Source organism: Mytilus edulis, chromosome 2, assembly GCF_963676685.1.
Source record: "Mytilus edulis chromosome 2, xbMytEdul2.2, whole genome shotgun sequence".
Taxonomy (NCBI): domain Eukaryota; kingdom Metazoa; phylum Mollusca; class Bivalvia; order Mytilida; family Mytilidae; genus Mytilus; species Mytilus edulis.
The window spans coordinates 74,655,189-74,678,652 of record NC_092345.1 but is presented as its reverse complement, the minus strand read 5'-3'; the positions used below and the strand labels follow the sequence as shown (position 1 = coordinate 74,678,652).

Sequence of the window (23,464 nt, the reverse complement as noted above, 5' to 3'; positions counted from 1 at the left end):
AAGTTTGAAGAGAAAAGCAAATACGATATTGAAAACTAACCACTTAAAACGACTTAATATATGCTATGAAATATGTATATATTTTTAAAATAAAGTAGCTGTTTTTAAATTACTATTGGATTTATCAAATGACTAACGTGACCACATGTACACACACGACTTCAATCAAATACACCCAGATACTTGAGAGATTAACAAAAGCTTTTGCTTCGATATTGGAACGTAATATGTATATTAATGCTACAATCAGTCCATTTATAATGAGCAATGTTAAAATTGATTTAGCAACATCCTTGGTGATCTAACAATCAATGGGAATAGTTTAAAAATTCTCTTGGAATTTAAAGTGACATGTTTAGTAGAGTTTGAAATCAGATTGATTCAGAAATTCACAGTGGAATAAAGAGTACGTACTGTATATGATATAAGTTCAACAGATTAGTTCGTTTATGAACAGAATGTTTTGAATTTACTTCTGCAAATTAAACGACTGTATCAATACATTATTATTCAAATTAACTACAAAGACAAGTGGTACAAAAAATTTTGACAGTAGATAAAAATATATGTTAACAAAATATTATTTGATGGGATTTAGATTTATTTTATATACAAACTAATTTGAACAATGAGAGAAACATTTTTATAATTTTGTGTGATAATTTCAACAACTTATAAGGAAGTGCTACAAGATGGAGATAGTTCTGTTAAAAATGAACATGACTGTGATTGAAACAAATGATACTGTAACTTTACAAAAATAATAGGCGCTCCAGCAGTGTATTCGAGTAAGTGACATACATGCAACAATGCCCAGCGAAGGAATTGTCTATAGATCGGGGAAAAAGAATCTCCAAAGGAAATCTTCGAAACTATCGTTGGCACAGCAAATTGCACAGAAAAGAGCTAGTGGTTTACATGTAAGTATAATTGATCAGATTTGGTAATTAGTTAAACTATACAAGAACTAAGCAATAAAAACAAGTCATCTAGAGATACAATAAAAAAATAAAATTGAATTATCAAGTCTTGAAACAAATGCAGATATGGCATCTGTTTGTTAGTCTTTATAATGTCACTAGTCTAGTCTAGTACTCCCTTGAAAAAAACGGATACTGTGTTTTTATTGAAAACAGCAGCGAAAACGCTTAAGAACTTAATTGAAAAGATGAGTTCCCCCTCAGGTATGCTGTGATTCTGTATACTGTGTTGGCTATTAATTTTGTACTGTTTTTGGGTTACATCAGCTTTTTAACGTCTTTATGAGTATATCTTCAATGGCCCTAGATCTAATGGAATCTTAATACTGAACTTCCCTTGTGGCATGGCTTACGATCAACGGATTAAGGGGGTATCCAACACTTTCACTAAAAAAGATTTGGCACATTAAACTCTCATATAATTTTGACATTTTTTTTACCTTGACTTGTTGACACAAGTGTAAACATTTCAAGAATTTTAACCACATAAATGTATGGGAATAATTTCATTGAATATATATTATAGTTTGGCAAAGACTAATGTTGATCATTTAACACATTGATTTCTCTGAACTACTAGGATATGATTTAACGTTCAGTTGAATTTTAAAGAGTAAACTTCCTTAGATGTTCTGTTCTCCCTTAAAAAAAAAAAGGTTTCACCGGTCGACAATTCTTTTTAACCCCTTCTAAAGTTAGTAAAACCTGATTTCTTGATCTTGATGTTTTGATAGATTCGATGGGCTGCGATGGAGTTCAGTGGATCTGTATGGATAATTTCCTATTTGATGATAGTTACATGTATCCCTATGCCAAATTTGAGAGATTCAAAGTGATTAATTCTGACTTTGTTTTATGGTGTCACTGTGATTTTAAGATAATTGTCAACTATTTCAAAATGCTATTAAAATATAACTGTGTAGGTAACTAAATTGTTATTGTTGATGTAAACTCTTCGCTTGTCTATTGCTTTATGCCGAGAATCGAATCATCGGAATGTTAAAAATTCACATCCTTAATTTTCTTAGAAACTGAAAAATTAGAACATTAAACAATTATAATGCATTTCTTTTAAACAAAATTATAAGTTATTAATGCAGTCCAAGGTCTTTGTATTGACTATTTCCTGGTTACAGCCATGTGATACTTAATATCTAACTGATTTCCGGGTGCTAATGTTGCTTTGAAAAGTGTAGATTACTTAGACTTGCAATGACTGTGTTGTTTTCCGATTGATACAATGTAGTATCCCATAGTCGTCATTTGAACATCTCACATTTGTAGAAGTACAAAACCTGGGAATGCAAAATGTTCGTTGTTTTGGTTGAATGATATTACTGATTCCAAGCGATTTGTTATATTATACTTTTGTCCTCATCTTAAGTTGTAAATATATATATATTTGTTATTCGAATTTTTCACTGATAACTATCACAGTATTATCTGATCTTCTCAACGAGATTGGGTTGGGTTTTTTTGTTTTTTTTTTGTTTTTTTTTTTGCTTGAGCCGGAACGGCAAAAGTGAGAAATGCAATCTAGTTGAGATGACCAATGATAATCTGTAAATCGCTATTTTACATATATATGACGACGTTGTTAATTTCGCTGACAACGGGCAGGTGCTACCTAAGTTTCTAGCGATAATTATTCTTATCGCTATTTTACGAAATTTTGCTTAGATCTTGATGACTGAAAATTTCCTTTTTCAGCGGAGTCGAGTGATATGAAAAGTGTCGCTAGAAACCAAGGGGCACGTGGTGTTGCTCATGAAACTGACATGAAATTGACAACGTCGGCATAGGTAAAATAGCGAAAAACAGATTATAACTGGTCATCTCAACTCGATTTCTTTTCTCACTTTCGCCGTACAGGCTCAAGCGAGAATATCAATCTCGTTGAGATGATCAACAATAATATCACTCGACTCCGCTGAGAAAGGAAATTATCAGTCAGTAAGATCAAAGGAATATTTGGTAAAATAGCAACAATGAATACTATTCTTTCAAATTAGCAACACGCGTATGGTCCTAAGTATTACACACCATTTGTTCAAATTTGTTTTTATATTCTTCGTTTTGAGTTCCTCCTACTGAACGTTATAACAGCTGTATTACCTCTGCCATCAATACGCTCGGATTCGAATTCCAGTGTCTTGATTGGTAGGAAGTAAGATGAGATTAAGTGGGGTTTTTTTGAAATTATAACGTATATATTTACTACAGTAACTGTTTTTATATTTTCGAAGAAATAGAACTGTTCCAACAATATCTATTCATGTGGTCTTATATTCAGTCGGAAACCAGGTTGAAATAGAACAAAAGAATCGAAGCTCTTTGTTAGAGAAGGCGATAAATGTTTACTGTATTGTTTACTATAGTGACAAAATTTTTAAAAGTTAATAGAAACAAACAAAATTGCAATTTTCTTCTCAATTACGAGGTGTTTTATTTTAAAAACACTATTTGCATAAGTTTTCAATTTATCTAGTACATAGTTAAGCAGAACAATTAGATATCAAGTCGACGACATGGGTATCTTTCAAGTTGGATGAAGAAAATGCATAACCTCCGATTTTTATGAAAAAATTACCACGGACGGAAAACATATCAATCTATTAGTTCAGTAATTTTCGTATCTGCCCTTCCATTATGTGACTGAAGAAAAAATTCCAAAAAATGGGTAACAATTGTATCGAAAAGAGAAAATCGAGTGCACCTTTTTATGTTAGGGCGTGTTTGAGTTGAGTATTTTGTCTTGATGTCGTACATAGTAAGAATATTTCATACATTTGTCTCGCTTCAGATTCTATCATTTTTAGCTCACCTGGCCGAAAGGCCAAGTGAGCTTTTCTCATCACTTGGCGTCCGTCGTCGTCCGTCGTCGTCGTCCTGCGTTAACTTTTACAAAAATCTTCTGCTCTGAAACTACTGGGCCAAATTTAACCAAACTTGACCACAATCATCATTTGGGTATCTAGTTTAAAAAATGTGTCCGGTGACCCGGCCAACCAACCATGATGGCCGCCATGGCTAAAAATAGAACATAGGGGTAAAATTCTGTTTTTGGCTTATAACTCAAAAACCAAAGCATTTAGAGCAAATCTGACAGGGGTAATATTGTTCATCAGGTCAAGATTTATCTGCCCTGAAATTTTCAGATGAATCGGACATTTTGTTGTTGGGTTGCTGCCCCTGAAATGGTAATTTTAAGGAAATTTTGCTGTTTTTGGTTATTATTCTGAATATTATTATAGATAGAGATAAACTGTAAACAGCAATAATGTTCAGCAAAGTAAGATCTACAAATAAGTCAACATGACCAATGGTCAGTTGACCACTTTAGGAGTTATTGCCCTTTATAGTCAATTTTTAACCATTTTTCGTAAATCTTAGTAATCTTTTAGAAAAATCTTCTCCTCTGAAACTACTGGGCCAAGTTTAACCAAACTTGGCCATAATCATCATTGGGGTATCTAGTTTTAAAAATGAGTCCGGTGACCCGCCCAACCAACCAAGATGGCCGCCGTGGCTAAAAATAGAACATGGGGGTAAAATGCAGTTTTTGGCTTATAACTCAAAAACCAAAGCATTTAGAGCAAATCTGACATGGGGGTAAAATTGTTCATCAGGTCAAGATCTATCTGCCCTAAATTTTCAGATGAATCGGACATTCTGTTGTTGGGTTGCTGCCCCTGAAACGGTAATTTTAAGGAAATTTTCACAGGCACTTGTTTCTATCCATAGGAAGGTCGACTATCCATATAAATAGAAGAAGGTGGCTAACGAATTTTTTTTTAGGTCACCACAGTCTCCGCTTCGGACGCTTTTTCTACCCTTCAACTTAATGCTAAAAATCCCTACCTTATATGAATCGATTCAGTGAATATTTTCCTTTAACACTAAACTAATTTCATAATCCCCACAGTGTTCCTCTTCACGGTAATCTACTCTCAATTCACTAAACCATGTCGAAAACTTGAACTACCATCTTTTCAATGTATCTGAAGCGTCCGAAGCGGAGACTGTCGTGACCTAAAAAAAAATTCGTTAGCCACCTTCTTCTATTTATATGGATAGTCGACCTTCCTATGGATAGAAACAAGTGCCTGTGGAAATTTTGCTGTTTTTTGTTATTATCTTGAATATTATTATAGATAGAGATAAACTGTAAACAGCAATAATGTTCAGCAAAGTAAGATCTACAAATAAGTCAACATGACCAATGGTCAGTTGACCACTTTAGGAGTTATTGTCCTTTATAGTCAATTTTTAACCATTTTTCGTAAATCTTAGTAATCTTTTAGAAAAATTTTCTCCTCTGAAACTACTGGGCCAAATTTAACCAAACTTAGCCATAATCATCATTGGGGTATCCAGTAAGTTATAAAATGTGTCCGGTAACTAGGCCAACAAACCAAGATGGTCGCCATGGCTAAAAATAGAACATGGGGTAAAATGCAGTTTTTGGCTTATAACTCAAAAACCAAAGCATTAAGAGCAAATCTGACAGGAAGTAAAATTGTTGATCAGGTCACGATCTATCTGCCCTGGAATTTTCAGATGAATCGGATAATCGGTTGTTAGGTTGCTGCCCCTGAATTTGTAATTTTGAGGAAATTTTGCTGTTTTTTTGTTATTATCTTGAATATTATTATAGATAGAGATAAACTGTAAACAGCAATAATGTACAGCAAAGTAAGAACTAAAAATAAGTCAGTATGACCAAAATAGTCAATTGACCCCCTAAGGAGTTATTGCCCTTCATAGTCAATTTTAACAGTTCTTAAAATTTGAAGATTTTCAATAACATTTTCCACAGAAAGTACTGTTATAGATAGAGATAATTGTAAGCAGCAAGAATGTTTAGTAAAGTAAGATCTACAAACACATAACCATCACTAAAACACAATTTTGTCATGAATCCATCCGTGTCCATTGTTTAATATTCACATAGACCAAGGTGAGCGACACAGGCTCTTTAGAGCCTCTAGTTATATATTAAAGCTACAGGTTGACTTTATAACACAAAAAAATCACAGTACTAAAAGATGAAATATATGGGTCAAGTGAAATACCTATCTAATGAGTCACAAAAACAGAGAAGGTGTGTTCGAATAGCTATTTTTTAACTGAAAGTACTTGACGACAGTCTTTCAAGTTGGATGATGAAAATGCATATCTTCGAAAAATTCTAATTTTTTGTGTGTGATTACTAGGGTTTATAATCTTCATACACTAAAAAAAATCAAGTCTGCCCTTCCACGAAATATCTAATTAGATTTTTTTTAAATGTTTATGAATTTTCGAAAATTCCACCTGACAACCGATCAGACAATAGTTTTAAGTTCAATCAATGCAGACAAGATTATTAACTGATGCTCATTAGCTAGTTGATACATTTGTCTTTTAAAATACAACTGACATATAAGGATCGTAATGGTGCAATGTGGATAAATTTATCGGTTTCCAAGAGCAATATTGGTAGCGCGTCATCCCTACAATGGCTTCCATTTCTACGATTGTGAAAATGAACTGGCGTAAATTCTAAACATTAACAATCTTAATGGGGGTCTTTTCCCTTTTATATGACAATGCACCATATGCAATAATTGTAATCATTAAGTTACAAAACATAAATATCATATTGATTTATTTCGCTAATGTAAAAACACCATGTTAATAAAAAGTTATGACGTGAGGGCTTTGTGTGCTTAGGAATTTTCAGCCAAAAACATGAAGGAAAAAGCAAATGGATAGCAATGTTACATGGGAAAGTTGCCTTGCACTGAATCAGACATTAAATCTCTTAAATACTCTGGAGTTTTGATATCTAAAAATGTATAAAAAAAAGAAAGAAAAAGATCTGTAATTGCATCCTCTATAAGATATTTTTTCAAATTTTAGCTTCAGCTCATAATTCAACTCCTGACGTCTCGTGGTTTATTGAGTTTTATACCATACGAATATTGGATATAAATCATAGTCATCAGGATATGTGGTAAACACACCATTATAAAAAGCATTAATTTTACTGTCTTATTATTTTGACATATCTTGCAACAAAAGTCCTCAATTCTGTAAATTATATTTTTTCGCCACCATTTTCAAGTTATTAAAATATTATCAGGGCGCATATTAATGAATTCCGCAAATTTGCGCAATTGATACTTGACCGCCATTAACGTGTATCCCACATCCCCATTTAGCAACAATTTAGACACCATAGGCTTATCACCAATATCTTTACGTTCATATACTGACATCTCTGGAAGCAGTGCGATATTCACTAAAGTGAACCGGATAAATAAGATACTTTTTATTCCGTCTAGTCATATGGAACTGCATTCATATAGAAAAGAAAAAAAATCTAGTGTAGGTTTTGTAAGACATGTAAGTATGCATTCTACCAGCCATATAGGTTGATTAATTGAAATTATTTGCCATCTAGGTTGATTGATTTGATTGATTTGTCATCTATATTGATTGATTTTTTTTTCATTTGGTCAACATCAAGTTGCATATATGTTATACGTATTCAGGACGAAACAAATTAATAGTGAATCCCATTGCACAGGTATGTTCTGGAAAATGACGCGACTGATTTAACGACCAGACATGTGAAGTACAAAAAACATATTTGTATAACCCAAAGAATCATATTTGTTTACCCCTAGGAAACCGTACTTCCTTGCCCATAGAAAACCATATATATCTAAGTGACTAAGGGAATGTTATATATGACTAAGGGAATTCATATCTATACTATTAAACGAGAAGACCTCATTTTGTGTGTCGCTTCTCTTCCTTCCACAATAAATTAATCATCATGCCTCTTTGTTCTTTAGGTAACATGCATAGTCGCATTTGTCATCCATTCTTATGATTATTCAGATTGAGTTATTTTGGGAGAAATACGACTAAATAGGTGTCAGACCACCAATTACTCCCTCCAATTTAGTCCTACTTTGACACAAAATAGTGCTTTTGATGTCATTGTTTACTTAAACTAACTAACCAATTTGCAGAAATGAAACTTTTGGTGAAAGGGAAATATATTTAGACCATTTTGAGCCAAAATTCACTTGTCTATGAGTTTGCATTAAAAATTCAGGATTAATGCGCTACATAGTACACTAATTTAAGATTTCCAGAAAACCGGGAGTTATTTTGGTAGTACCTGTCTTTTCAAAATCAGAAATTTGTTACAAGACTTTAAACATTGGTTGAAAATTGGCATGTAGGAAGGTGATACATGTACAATTCAGGATATACCTGGTTTCCTTGAAGTTAAACTTAAGGTAAAATATTTAGAAAGCTGTGAAAATTGCAAAATTTGGTTGAACAGATAGGGATTTTTAATTGGTGGTCTGACACCAATAGGTGTCCGGATATTTTTTCCGTCATCAGACTGACTTTTAGTCATAGATAAGCCTTCCGGTTTTAAACGCAGATGGCAGTTAGGTCCGCTGCTGTATGCCCTGAGGTAATCGGTGCCCTCAGGTAATCGTGGCAATAGTGCTCATATGCGTAGTAATAACATGATCTAAAAATAGAATAAACTAAAAATACATCATTGTACTTTCTATTTCGACTGACAGTATATGTGCGAAAAATAGGAGAAAACAGGAACACATACAACTTTTGATAATAAGTTAAGACAAATAATTCACGAAAAAAATCCAAATATTTGATTAATTTGTGATCATTGCAACGTGACCAGATATTTATTTAGTGAAACGTAAATGACTTAAAATAATTAAAAAGAAAACACTTTTTGAATGGCGATTTAAACTTTTATAATAATAGTTGTCAAAAACTGATTTAAAGATTTATGTAAATAAATGTATACAATTATTCAAAATAACTATTAAAGAATAAAAGTCATCCACACATGCCTAAGGCAGCAAACATTTGATTTTCGGAGGGGGGGGGGGGGGGGGGGGGGGCTATGGATTTTTTTCCTTCCGCGAAAGACAATATTTTTTGGATTTTTGGAGACAAGACGAAAACATTTTTTTCTTTCATTTCAATTTTAGCATTACATATAGTGGCAGCTGAGGGTGAACAAACAATTTTTTTCTCAGGGTCAAAAACAAATTATTTGTTTCTCAAACAATTAGAAACAAACTTTTTTTTGAAAAAAAATTCCATAGCCCCCCCCCCCCCCCTCCCCCCTGAAAATGAAATGATTGCTGCCTAAGTTTCGTGAATGTCTTGTTGAAACTTTGACTATTATTGTGTTTGGTAATATATGACACTTACATATGGCTGGACAGATTACGCATATATTGATTTTGGTTACTTCTTTTAAAGTAACATAAGTAGAAAGTGATAACATTTAATAGATAGGTTTTTGAAAATCAGTCCGTCTTGTCCGACTGCATGAGGGGCAGTGGCGGATCCATCCATTAAAAAAAGGGGGGTTCCCAATCCAGGACACAAGGAGGGGGGAAGTTCCAACTGTATGTTCCCATTCAAATGCATTGATCTCCAATAAAGAGGGTTCCTATCCCCAGAACACCCCTGGACCCGCCACTGAGCTATTACAAAAAATATCGTTATAAACTGTCACGGCATTATTTGAATTTAAGTGTACTGCATGCATCTTGCACTGTAAGATTAGCATTAACACTAATGCAAAATTGTTAAATAATCACCACTTTCGTTGGTTTTAAACATGCACAAGAACAACCAATCGTACGATAGATTACAAAAAATAAATGAGCCAATCAGAGCGTTCTCCATATCATGGTTTCTAGATCGCAAGAATTACAACTATAATACCTCCTTAGAGACAATTATTTTTTGCGTTTATCCACATTTAAACTACGATTATACTACTTTAATATATAGAGACTGTATTCTGTCTACTTTTTTTTGAAATATTTACTATCTAAGGGGTCATGCGGGTTGCATATATATTGAAATACGGACTATTACGGAATACGTGGAGTAACACTCAAATGGATACAAGATTTCCTAAGCAAGAGAACACAATCCGTATTGCTTGAACGGCATAAATCCGGCCCCCTAGACGTCATCTCAGGAGTGCCTCAGGGAATAGTCATTGGACCCCTATTATTTCTGGCTTATATTAATGACCTGCCACAATCGACATCTTCTGAGGCAAGGTTATTTGCAGACGATTGCCTAGTTTATAGAAAAATAAAGAATATAAAGGATAGCGAGACACTTCAAGACGACATTAACAAACTCCAAGAGTGGGAATCACGATGGCAGATGAATTTCCATCCCGAGAAGTGCATTGTGATACAGATAACCAACAAAAGGAACCCACTGATAAGGAACTACTAACTACATGGTCACACACTAGATGCAGTCGAGCATGGGAAATACCTGGGAGTCACCATAAACCATGACCTACAGCGGAAGACACATATCAACCAGACGGTAGGCAAAGCATCAAGGACACTAGGCTTTCTGAGAAGGAACCTAGGACGGTGTAAACCAGAAGTAAAAGCTAATGCCTACATCACCATGGTCAGACCAACCCTTGGATACGCCTCCTCTGTATGGGACCCTTACCAACATAACCTTGAAAAAGATCTAGAACAAGTACAGAGAAGGGCAGCTACAATGTAGGTTCGTGTTCAAACTATATTATAAACCCGGATATTCAAGGACCAGAGGAGGCCACCGCATACACGAACAGCGCACTCTGAAAGACCAATACAGGTACTCCTTCTTTCCAAGATCAACCAGGGAATGGAACACTCTACCGGAAAAAAACCACAACAGCAGCTACACTAGAAGAGCTCAAGGCCAGCCTTACCATCCTGCCAGAGGCCTTGACAGGAGCTTCACACACCTAGAACTCCTTAGACCCCAGATGTGCATAGTTTTATTTGTAAAAAAATTTCCTGTAAATAGTTTTTATTAATTGAGGAGGGAAGGCCTTATGATTTCACGAGCAAGAGTTATTTATATACACTCAAGAAGAGTCCGACTCTGTACTGAAAGAAGAAGAAGAAGAAATAAGTAAAACATGTGGAAACAAGAATGTGTTCATAGTATACGGATGCCCGGTAAAATCTCGAATTCGGCATTAAAATAAGAAAGATCATAATCATAGGGAACATATTTACTAAGTTTCGAGTTGGTTGGACATCAACTTCATCAAAAACTGCCTCGACAAACACTTTGACCTGAAGCGGGACAGACAGACGGATGAACGAACGAACGAACGGACGAACAGACTAGAAAACATAATTCCCATAAATAGGGCATTGTTGAAAGTGAAAACTTAAACCTGAAGCGGGACAGAAGGACGGACGAATGAACGAACAGACGAACAGACTAGAAAACATAATTTCCATAAATGGGGCATACAAATTATTGTTGAAAGTGAAAGTAGTGATTTGACCAAAATGAAAGTACATGTAAGGTAGATATTAGAGGGAGGCAGGACTTATTCGGGACGTCGGGATCGGGTGTTTTTAAGCTCGGGATTTCGTGATTGATCCTTACGGGATGCGGGAATATTTTGTTTTTTATTTCGGGATGTCGGGATATGAATTTCGTTAAAATACGCACCTCGGGATTTCATGTTTTTAAGCCCGGTATTTCGGGATCAGGGCCCCTCAGATCACCCCTCAAATGAGCCTTATTCATTTATACGAGATTCAAATACTACCATTGGCATGTTAATAGGGCTCTCAAAAGAAAAAGCACTGATGGATTGTCATAAAAGCCTATTTTTTTTTAGAATAATAATGGTCTATAAGCAGTTTCATTTATTTCATGTTTGAAGCGGTTCAAATTTTTAATTTAATTTGACTTTTACCAAAAATCGCATTGTAGCAAAGGGGAAGAATAATTATGGTATAAGGCCAGAAACACGACAATAATTGAATTTAACAGAAAGGAAACACATAACGGACTTTGGAAAAAAGGGAGAGGGCTTTTGATACCTTATATGAAATTCTCCAGTCATAATATCTTTTACAAAAATTCTTCCTACAACAGTTTACATGCTGTATATGCCCGCGATTTCTCGGTTGTGTTCTAGTAGACTATAAGTGACTAAGGGTATGCATACAGACTATAAGTGACTAATGGAATGTATATAGACTAAGAGACTAAGGTAATGTATATAGGCTACATGCAAATGGCACAAGCTTAAAGAGAATTCGATTAACTGTTATATGTTTTATTTCAGTAACATTGATCATGAATGCGAAATGTGTTTCATGCAAATTTTAATTTTTTCCACCAGTCAAAAGCTTATTGTGGTGATTTAAATTCTTGAAGTCTTAGGGAGTTCGGATTTAATTTGATTTTGTTCAAACCATGAAACATTCAGACTCTCATGGTTTCATTACGTCATGATTATTTTTTATATATACCTGTATAAATCTGTGTTTTAATTGATGTTTGATATATTGTTTAGCTGGTGCTACAGACGTTCTGATCAATTCAAATTTGAATAATTGATGATTTGTTTATTCAAACTGAAAATTTTCTTTCTTTATCGTGTAAACGACCGGATAAGTTATATTGACATTTCTTGGCGTGTTACACAATCACTACAGCTTGAGTTCTTTCAGAACAATGACTGCGCAACATCAATATGCCATATGTATCACTCATATCTTCTACACTAAGGAAAGTTTTGTTATTAAAAGATATTTTTTCTATTCAACTGATGAAGATGATGAGGGAGTGCACCACTAATGATATGCATATCATTAATGAGGAAGTGCAATGCATGTGATATGCATATACCTATATGTGTGTTGCAAATACGAAACTATTCATTGAAGTAAATATATAAAAAAGATGATGTAGTATGATTGCCAATGAGACAACTCTCCACAAGAGACCAAAATGACACAGATATTAACAACTATAGGTCACCGAAAGGCCTTCAACAATGAAAAAAGACAATACCGCATAGTCAGCTATAAAAGGCCCCGAAATGACAATGTTAAACAATTCAAACGAGAAAACTAACGGCCTCATTTAAGTACAAAAAATGAACGAAAAACAAATATGTAACACATAAACAAACGACGACCACTGAATTACAGGCTCTTGATTCTTGCCAAAAGTTGTGTGTTAAAAAATCCTTTGATGTCTATCTTAATGTTAAGTGAAATACCGTTTATTTCAGTATACAACACATATATTTGGTTTTGTTCGTGTAGTGTTTTGTACATGAATCATACCGTTAGTTTTACAATCAGCAAGTTTGGTCCTTTTATAGTTTTCTATACGGCATGGGGTTTTGCTCATTCTTGAAGTTGATCTCCAGTTTTAATTCTACATCAGTTGGTTTCTGGTGGAGATCGAGTTGACTCTTTGACAATTAATCTATATCCTGGTATTATCATGAGTTGTAGTTCTCGTCTAATGGGATTTTTTTTATAACTTACCATTTAAAGAAAGTACTTAATGATCTATATGTATATGACAGAAGGTAAAATGAATATGTATGAAATATATGGTGCTGAAATCTTTAACACAATAGATTCAGAAAAAAATCATCTAGAGGGCAAAGTAGAGCCTTTATCGTTGTGCTTACAATGGTAAAATGAAACAAGAATGTGTACATAGTACACGGATGCCCAACTCGCACTATCATTTTCTATATTCAGTGGACCATGGCATTGGGATCAAAACTCTAAATTTGGCATGAAAATTAAACATATAACTAGAAAACCCTAAAACTTTATAATAAATTATCTCGCAAATAGAAATCTAACTAGACAATTATATATGCGATATGTTTTAATCTTTTTATGGTATCTGTAACCCTTCTGTAAAAGATTGCCAGTAATGTAAGTACTACGTTGATTTAAATCAAATCTTCACCTATAGGTCATATTCGTTTCATGATAAATTTTTTCAGCGTAAGAGCTAAAAATGTAATGCGAATGAAAAAAATGTCATAGTTCTATAAAAAAGAAGATGTGGTATGATTTCTAATGAGACAACTGTCCACAAAAGATCAAAATGACGTATACATTAACAACTAAAGGTCACCGTCCGGCCTTCAACAATGAGCAAAGCCCATACCGCATAGTCAGCTATAAAAGGCCCCGATATGACAATGTAAAACAATTCAAACGAGAAAACTAAAACGGCCTTATTTATATAAAAAAAATGAACGAAAAACAAATATGATACACATAAACAAACTACAACCACTGAATTACAGGCTCCTGACTTGGTACAGGCACATACATAAATAATGTGGCGGGGTTAAACATGTTAGAGGGATCCCAACCCTTCCCCTAACCTAGGACAGTGGCATAACAGTACAACATAAGAACGAATTATAATTTTTTATTTTTATTTATTTTGACAACGATTTCTGGAAACCATGTCAGTTTAGATGCACGGAGGAAATGCATTCAATTTTATGTTCTTGAAAATGATCATTGGATTTATTGTCCTGATTGATATCCTAGAAAACAAAACAAACACCATCAATTGTCAGTATAATAGCACGTACGCATATAAAAGATATGTCAATATACTTAGCCAATTAAAAGAAATCTATGAATCACGTTTTACATAACGGCTCTTGAATCAGACTGTAGGCATGGCATCGATTTCAAAAGCTTTCAAATCTAAATGTTCTAATTAGGTTTCAATAATTTACACAGTTTACTTAATTTTGTAGAGTACAAATTATTCAGCGAGATCTGGAAAGTCAAATAAAACTGGGAGTGATTTAGACAGTGTTGATATTTCGCATCTTACGAAGCTTGACGAATCTAAACGAACGCCTACACCATTGCCAACTGTAAATCCTAGAAACTCAGAAAACAGGGAGACCGAAAAACAACCTTTAAATGGTCCAAACAACAAGCAAAGACAAGGAGAACAACAACACTCTCTTCCAAGGAACAATACTCAGGTAAATCAAATCATTATTTGTATAATTAGTTAAAGTATGATCTTGTTCTTGGATTGTGTTTTGTATTGATGCTTCATCACATTTCTCTCTCTCTCAACTTGTGACTCTTCCGAAAAAAAAAGAGATACAAACAAAGACAAACAACGGCGAACAATACATGTGGTGGGGTTTCAACAGTTTTGGCTTCGATTCACAATGCTCAATATAGTCTATTTCAGATAGGGAGGCATTTGAAAAAAATGTCTCACTTCCGGTAAAATCTAAAATGGCGGACATCATACTTAAATCGGCCCAATATCGAAGGCTAGTATGCGAAAAGGTATTATTATCATTCTGCTATAATAATATTTTGTACGATTCTTTGTTTTGTACTTCTTTTGGATATATGATATAGATTAGATGTCTTCAAAAACTCTACTTCCGGTAAAATCAAACATGGTGGACATTGTACTAAAATAAGATTATTTTTTAGGGAGGGTGATTGAAATGTGTTTTAACGTATTGCTACTATCATTAAATTGTGCAGGAACCTTTCTTTGCTGCTTCTAAGGGATACAATGTATAAGACATATGTCTTAAAAAACCCTTCTTCCGCTAATATTCAAAATGGCGGACAAAGAAATATCATTTTTTTTTATTTTGATATTCAACTTCTTTTCAAAATGTGAAGAAAGTGGGGTTTTTTTTGTGGTGGTCATTAAATTTTTGTCATCCTCGACACCACTACTAATTATATTTTGTAGTTGATATATAAATACAAAGATAGATTGATTAAAACAAAATAAAATCATTTAAGTACTAAAACATTTTTAAATTAACTACTATTTGGCCAAAAAAAACATGTTAATTCCCAGTCACCAACACATGTATACGACGCAGGCCACAGGAGACTTGATTTCCCACATTAACAACAACCGCGGCAATCTTTCTTACATCCACAATGTGCAAGCTTCTGACAAATTGATGAGGCCTCAGAAAGATTTTTTTTAAAATTGATCATCTTTGTCCCTTCGTCATCCATTGGCGCCTGGACTTGGTAGCATAAGAGCCAATTTCAAGCTCGTCCCCGAAACAAGTGTCTTAGTATATTGCACATTTTGCATGCTGGAAAAGACTAGACTAAATTGAGTGAATAGCCTCAATTAGCATTGCCTTTTGCGTAAATAGTTATTTCTTGCTTTGTTAACCATGCAAACCCAATCTGATAAGTTTGTGCGATCTTACAGTAAACACCGGTGATTTAGGCGGATCAATAATTAATCTTTATGTTAAAGGCACATTTTCAAATGTCATCAATGTCTCCCACGCAGTCTTTTTATCCCCCTTTCAAGCAAACAGAGAACCGTATCACAACCCGTAAATACATGGATCACAATATGTGTGTGTGTGTGATCACTCATCGCTAGTGCATTTGAAAGATCATTGATAGATGTTTATCCAAAGCTTCCCCCCCCTCCTAAACACAATCCATGGTTCGTTTACCCCTATGTCACGGAATAGCGAAACAGTAGTGACATCATCATCAGTAACGACTGTTTGAATAATGACTCGTTTAAGTTCGTGTTTCACTGCATCAGACACATGCACCATGATTCTAGTGTCAGCCTTTTAATGTGAATATGGTGCTTAACTTGAAATACATCACGTGGTGGTTAAGATAGGATACCCTGAACATGTGTTGCTACAACTACCATATGTATCCAAGACTGCATCTACTCTTGCAACAGTTTCAAAGTATTTTTTAAGGTAAGGGCATAATACCCTATCAGCATACTCGTTATGAAACACCTTGAAACTGTAACAATAGTTGATGTATTCTCGGATGCGTACATAGACATACCGGGAGTGTGACGGCTGCTACAAGAAACAAGAGCTACATTTAGGGGAAAGGGAATACATAGACGAATCCAGGGTCAAAACAAATTTCTCAAAATTGGAAAAGTTTTCTGAGAGATGACGACATTGATGAGGAAAAGGTAGTTGTAGCAACAAACGCTCAGGATGTTATGTGTTATCCACCACATGATGGTGTTTCAAGTTTAGCCCCATGTTAACATGAAGAGGCTTATATTAGAATCAAGATACATGTGGCTGATGCAGTGATACACATGCTTAACTGAGTCATGATTCGAACAGTCGATTCTGATGTTGCTGTCATTGCTGTTTCGTTATTCGTTACATAGGGGCAGACGAACTTTGGCTTGCATTTGGAAGTGGGAAAAGCTTTAGATATATATCTATCCATTACCTTTCAAATGCACGTTTACTTGAAGGGAACTTCGTTGTTGACATGGATGGCGTTTGCAGATGTGACTTTATGATTTAGAATGATGATTGATCAGCCAACATCACCAGATATGAATTTGATAATGTCATTGATAAAACGATACGTGGTTTTGTAGTAAGATCGAACAAACTTATCAGATGGGGCTTAACAAAGCAAGAAAACATGTTTTTGGAAGAGGAAAGACTTATTGATGCAATTTGAACGACTCGGTCTAGTGTTTTTCAGCATGTAAAACATGCAATATACTATGCCGGGTGTGGACGAGTCACAAGATTGGATTTTTTTCTATGCTAACTAGTTCAGACGCTAATGAGGCTATTTGAACGACTCGGTCTAGGTTTTTTCAGCATGTAAAACATGCAATATACCATGGCGGGTGAGGATAAGTAACAAGCTTAAAATTGGTTCCTATGCTTACTAGTCCAGACGCTTATGAATGGCGAAGGGGGGAATATGATCCATTGGAACCCTTCTGGACAACTCTTCATGAGACCTCTACACCTTATCAGGACCTTGTACATTATTGATTTAAAAAAACAATCATTATACCACGGTCTTTGTAAATGAGGAAAATCAGCTCGCAGATTGTGTATAAATTAGTAATTTTAAAGATGTTTTAGTACTAAAGTGATTTTATTTTATTTTAATCAATCTATCCAAAACTCTACATCGAAGATCTGGACTGAGGACTCATCTTTGAAATTTACGCCATAATGGTATTATTTATCGGAAGTGTTAATTTTGTATTTATCATTAACTATAGAATAGAATAAGTGTTTTAGAGGATAACTTAAAGCCAAAAGTTTAATGACAGCACAAAAAAAAAACATTTTCTTTACATTTTGAAAACAAAAATGAATATCAAAATAAAATAATGATATTTCTATGTCCGCCATTTTGAATATTACCGGAAGTAAGGGTTTTTAAGACATATGTCTTATACATTGTATCCATTATCAGCATCAAAGAAAGGTTCCTGCACAATTTAATGATAGTAGCAATACGTCAAAACACATTTCAATCACCCTCCCTAAAAAATAATCTTATTTTAGTACAAAAGGACATTTAATCTATATCACATTTTTAAAAGTAGTACACAACAAAGGTTTGTACCAAATACTATTATAGCAGCAGGATAAAAACACCTATTCACACACTAGCCTCTGATATGGGCTGATTTAAGTATGATGTCCGCCATTTTGGATTTTACCGGAAGTGAGACATTTTTTTCCAAATGCCTCCCTATCTGAAATAAAAGAGTAATAGTTGAGGAAGGTCTATGCCAAATTTCATGCATGTAGCAGGATGTGCACATTTTTCACAAAACTGCCGTACTAATACACGAATTACTATCGAATACTTATATATTACTATATGTATATTGTGTCAATACTATATTCTGGCATTGCCATTTCTATTAATGACGTTTTTACGCAAAATGAACTGCAGTGTGCACATTATGTGGAGATTAATTAGATAGTTAGGAGATTATGTGAAGACTTTACGGTTTGGGATTTACACATTCACGATGTTTTGCAGTGACGTACAGATGCATGCTGCCTCAACATTTGAACTCTAATGAAATGTTTGTAATCGTCAATCATACCACACTTCCTTATTTTATAATTTTTAGTTACAATTGGGATTTGAACTAGGTACTGAATTGTTTTAGAAAAAAAATCTTAAATCCGATTCTTTATTTTTTTAAACTCGTTACTATGGTAGATAGCACAATGTTTCTATTACTACCGACAGCTTAAGAAAAACGATGTGTACCTAAGCTTTATTCTGAGAACAGTAGCCACTATGTAGAACAAATGATACATCCCAAGAGAGAAAAAACCCCGATATTTTTCAAGTTTATCAGGACTTGAATTATACATTACAGTGACTCAGGCGAACTTTAAGAAATTGAACGAATTGGTCTGTGTCGTTTGAAATCTTTCAAAACAAACCCAGGATATTAAATAATTGATTTCAGATATATCTTTGTCTTAGTTGCATTATTCATTGATTTTCAAACCAAAGTCATGATTATTTTTGTAATTAGTGCTGTATTAAAAACCATTTTAATGGTACTACTCATTGATCAGACGTTCTATAATGTGTCGGGTTATTTCATTAAATTTCAGTATTAAAATATCAAAGATAACATCTAAAACTGAGCCTAAATTGCTAAATTTCATATTCATTATTGAAGGCAAGCAATAAAACGTTACGGATAGTTAACTATTGTAATTTAATAGTATATGACTTTGCATATTGTAAATAAAAAAAAGTGCAATGAATTCTATTGAAGTTATTCATGCAGAACATCTATGTCAAATTATACTCAATACTTTCAATTTTAGCTAAAAGGAAACTTTTAAAAACATTCTGTGTTTTATCGATTGTGCATCAAATTTCCATTACGTCCATTGTATAGTTGTATGCCTTGCGTGGTCTTATTTTTGTTCAATTGTTGAACAAATACATTTTAAAATCATATCAGGTAGATCAGCTCATACAGAGCAGAGGCGGATGTCACAAACTACCAACAAAATGTCTATGATCTTTAATTGTATGCATTTTGTTTAGGGACCAGATGAAGCCCGCCTCCGGGTGCGGGATTTTCTCGCTGTTTTTGGGATCCATTGGTGGCCTTCTGCTGTTTTCTGTCCTTTGGTCGGGTTGTTGTCTCTTTGACACATTCCCGATTTCCTTCTCAATCTTGCATTTTATACACGAAATCTAGAAAAAAAGACTATTTTCATTTGGGATATATAAGCAGACAACGACCTTTTAAAATGTCGTTGAATTTAGTTTATATGTACACAAAATGTAAAATATAACTACACTAAGTGTCGAATAACTACTTTTAATACAGTATCTTGGATTTTCATATTTTCAATGAAATTTTAGTCACAAAATTTATTATGAAATTCTCTTGATGTTTCACGATCTCTTAAAATCTAAGTAATTGTTTTATTATTAATTTTCCTTTAATGAACAAGAAAATGAAGGGACACATTTTTTTTCTTACATTTTATATGCAAGTGATCGATCGAATATGACCTAGCTTTCGTGCATTAATAAGCAGTATGATCTAACTAATAAAAATGGTGACTTTTACATGAATGTTATTGGATATAGCTACGACCAACTTGTAGTGTAATTTCTTAATTTATTTTCTTGTAGAATATGTCTCGCCATAACAACGACAGTAGTAGACAGATTCTTCCTCCTGCTAGTTATAGGAATACTGGTGGTTCTAATAGTAGACAAACGGGAACAACAAACCATGGGGTATCCCTACCTCCCATCCAGAACAACAATAAAGTAACGAATAGGAATTCTGTAACTACTGATTTGTCTAGACAAATCCCTTCTAAGAATCAACAAGACCCTTATCCTAAAAATAGAGGATACACGAATAATGATGACAATAATCACTACGATAAAAATAATAATGCAAGGTATTCTGATAGAGAAACGGACAATAAAAAGTATGATAAAACAACAGACAAATCGCAAGAACATTCATCAAAAAGGTCTAGATCAAGATCACCAAAGAGGGCAGATAAAGGAACCAATGATAACAAAACGAAGAAAACGAACCACTATGACATAGACCGGCATGAATCGTCGCAACGACAAAAACAACGAAGCAGATCGACTGACCGTGAAAGAAGTCGACACAGCAAATCTGGTGAGAATGAATACAGAAATAGCAGCTCTTCAAGATATCGTGAAAGTAGACAAAGGAGTAAATCAAGAGATGATAAGAAAACCAGAAAATCTTCTCGAAAGAATGAATCTAAACACAGAAGTCAATCAAATGACAGAAGATATACTCCAAAAAGTCAATCACGTGATCGTGGAAGCAGGCGACGGAGCAAATCGAGAGATCGTTATTCTCGTAATAATGACAGAAGAAAACGCTCTCGATCGCGAGATCGTCATAGTACAATACGTCATAAGTCTAGGTCAACATCAAGACATAGCAAACGAGGAAAGTCTCGTTCTAAATCAAGACATAGTGAATGTCATAGATATAGAAGTAAATCACGTGAGCGGAATGAACGTAGAAAACGCAAAGATGAATATTATCGGAGTGCTTCCAGGTCACCTCCAAGAGAACGCAAAAATGAACAATATAAAAGTAAGACTAAAACGAACAGCGTTAATAATGATCATAGAAAAAAATCTTTATCAGACAATACACTTAACAGAAGATCAAAAACTCGTGAGTTCAGTCATGGAAAATCAAGTAGGCCATCTTCAAGCGAATACTACACTAAAGAAAAAAGAAAATCGAAACATTCAAAATCAAAAACACCTGTTTATGAATCGGATTCTTGCACGAGTGAGTCAGATATTGAAATATCCAACCTTTCAAGAAAAGCTTCACATAAGCGATTGGTGCGTCCTAAACAAAAAATCAGGCTGTCGAAGCCTCATACAAAAAAGAATAAGTCAAAAGTGAGACGTGGGTCTGTTTCAGATTCTGAATATTCTTATAAATATAATATAATTTTGATTGATGAAAGTGATGATTCTGAAGAGGATCAGCCTTCTAATCAGGCGTTTTATGTTCGATCAAAATCACAACATGCTGTTCCACGTAAAGCCAGGCGTCATAAGGTAAAAGAGTATTATTCAGATATAGAATCTAGCGATCGACAAAGAGCGGTTATATACAATGAGCCTGATAAGGTAATAGTTGCTCCTCGCAATACGTTAGACGTTCCAAGGACAATACAACACGTACATACTGTTGGTACTAGTCAACAAAATCAACAAGAAAAAGAATTGTTCTATTTAGTTCCAGCATCTCAACATACAGCAAACAATAGCCAATATAGTCAGGACAATGGTTCGTTTGATGCGGATGTTGGACGACGAGTAGTTCATATGTCGCAGCCGATACAGAATAGCAGAAACCAACAACAACTTTATTACTTAAATAATAACGATTCTGTCTACGGCCAAGAGCCTTTATATGATGAGTACAGACAACCGGCGCAACAAAAATATTATAATCAACATACAAATCATTACCGACACAATAACAGTTCGGAAAACGTAGAGCAGAAATTTTTGTACCGCCAGAATGCTGTACAAACTGATTTATCAATAAATCAACAAAATATGACAGTTAAAGGAAAACAAAATCAAATTAGTAAGGATAATTCAAATCAAAAGCATAAACTTTCAATGCCAAAAACTACGGTTGAAGCGAATACGCCCGTACAGTCATCGAGAATAACACCTGATGGGCAGAGTAACTCTTCCAATGGTTATACACCTTCAACTTTTGATGAAAATGAATCAAGAATGTCGTCTAGAGATGAAAATCGAATTTCAACAGCAGAAAGGAGAAAGGCATTAAGACAGTTAAATGATATATCAAATTACAATATTGACTTAGCGTTGGGAAAGGCACCGTTACATTCGCCTCCTATGACGGACGAAACATTAATCAAGAAAATATTTAACGCTGAATTTCAGTCAGAAATGGATGATTATTTGCGTTCTTGATTTTACCGATTATAGCTTGTTTCCATGATTTCGAACCTTTTCTTGGAAACAAGCTGATATGAACGTGTCAAAACGTCGTTCTAATAAGACATTTAAAATTCCAATAATTATTTATCTTTTTATGTTTATATTTTATTTATATATGTCAGTTTACATCATATGTTTCTGAATAAAATCCTGCTCAAACTACTGACTTGTGAAATATTTAAATTAGTTCCAACACATTACATGTCATAAGTAATTGTTGGGAATCTTTAATGTATACTATGAATGATAAATCGATATATAGGATTTGATGCATAATGATGATGTTGGTATACACATCCACAAAGTTTTCACCAAGCCGAAAGGAGATAAACCTGTGTCAATTCACTTAAAATAGGAAAGAAGTTCAAATAAAGGCAACAGTAGTATACAGGTGTTCAAAAGTCATATATCGATTAAGAAAAAACAAATCCAGGTTACAAACCAAAACCGAGGGAAACACATCAAATATAAGAATAAAACAAACTTTTAGGAACAATAGAAACGCCGAAGTGCAACAAAAACAAACACCAACACATTTAGAAATGAACTATTTTATAACAACTGCCATAATTCTGACTTGATACAGGATATTGTAAGGAAAAATGGTGGGCTGCACCTGGTTTAAGGGCATGCCAAACCTTCAGCTGTATGACAATGTTAAAAAAAAACTTCGCTAAACACTACGTAACAGAAATTCAGCACAAACACACGCAAGAACATTCAAAACAGAGAAACACTAAATACATACATTTTGTATTATAATAG

General features: G+C 34.2%; 1 protein-coding gene across 1 annotated transcript; it reads left to right on the top strand.

The window, feature by feature from the left end:
* Window positions 1-222: 222 nt before the first annotated feature.
* LOC139512929 (serine/arginine repetitive matrix protein 5-like) lies at window positions 223-22,861 on the top strand. The gene is made up of 3 exons (XM_071300912.1): window positions 223-920; window positions 14,629-14,865; window positions 20,330-22,861. Exons 1-3 carry the CDS (start codon window positions 810-812, stop codon window positions 22,670-22,672), a joined length of 2,691 nt encoding a protein of 896 aa, XP_071157013.1. The 5' UTR covers window positions 223-809; the 3' UTR covers window positions 22,673-22,861.
* The last annotated feature ends 603 nt before the right edge of the window (window positions 22,862-23,464 follow it).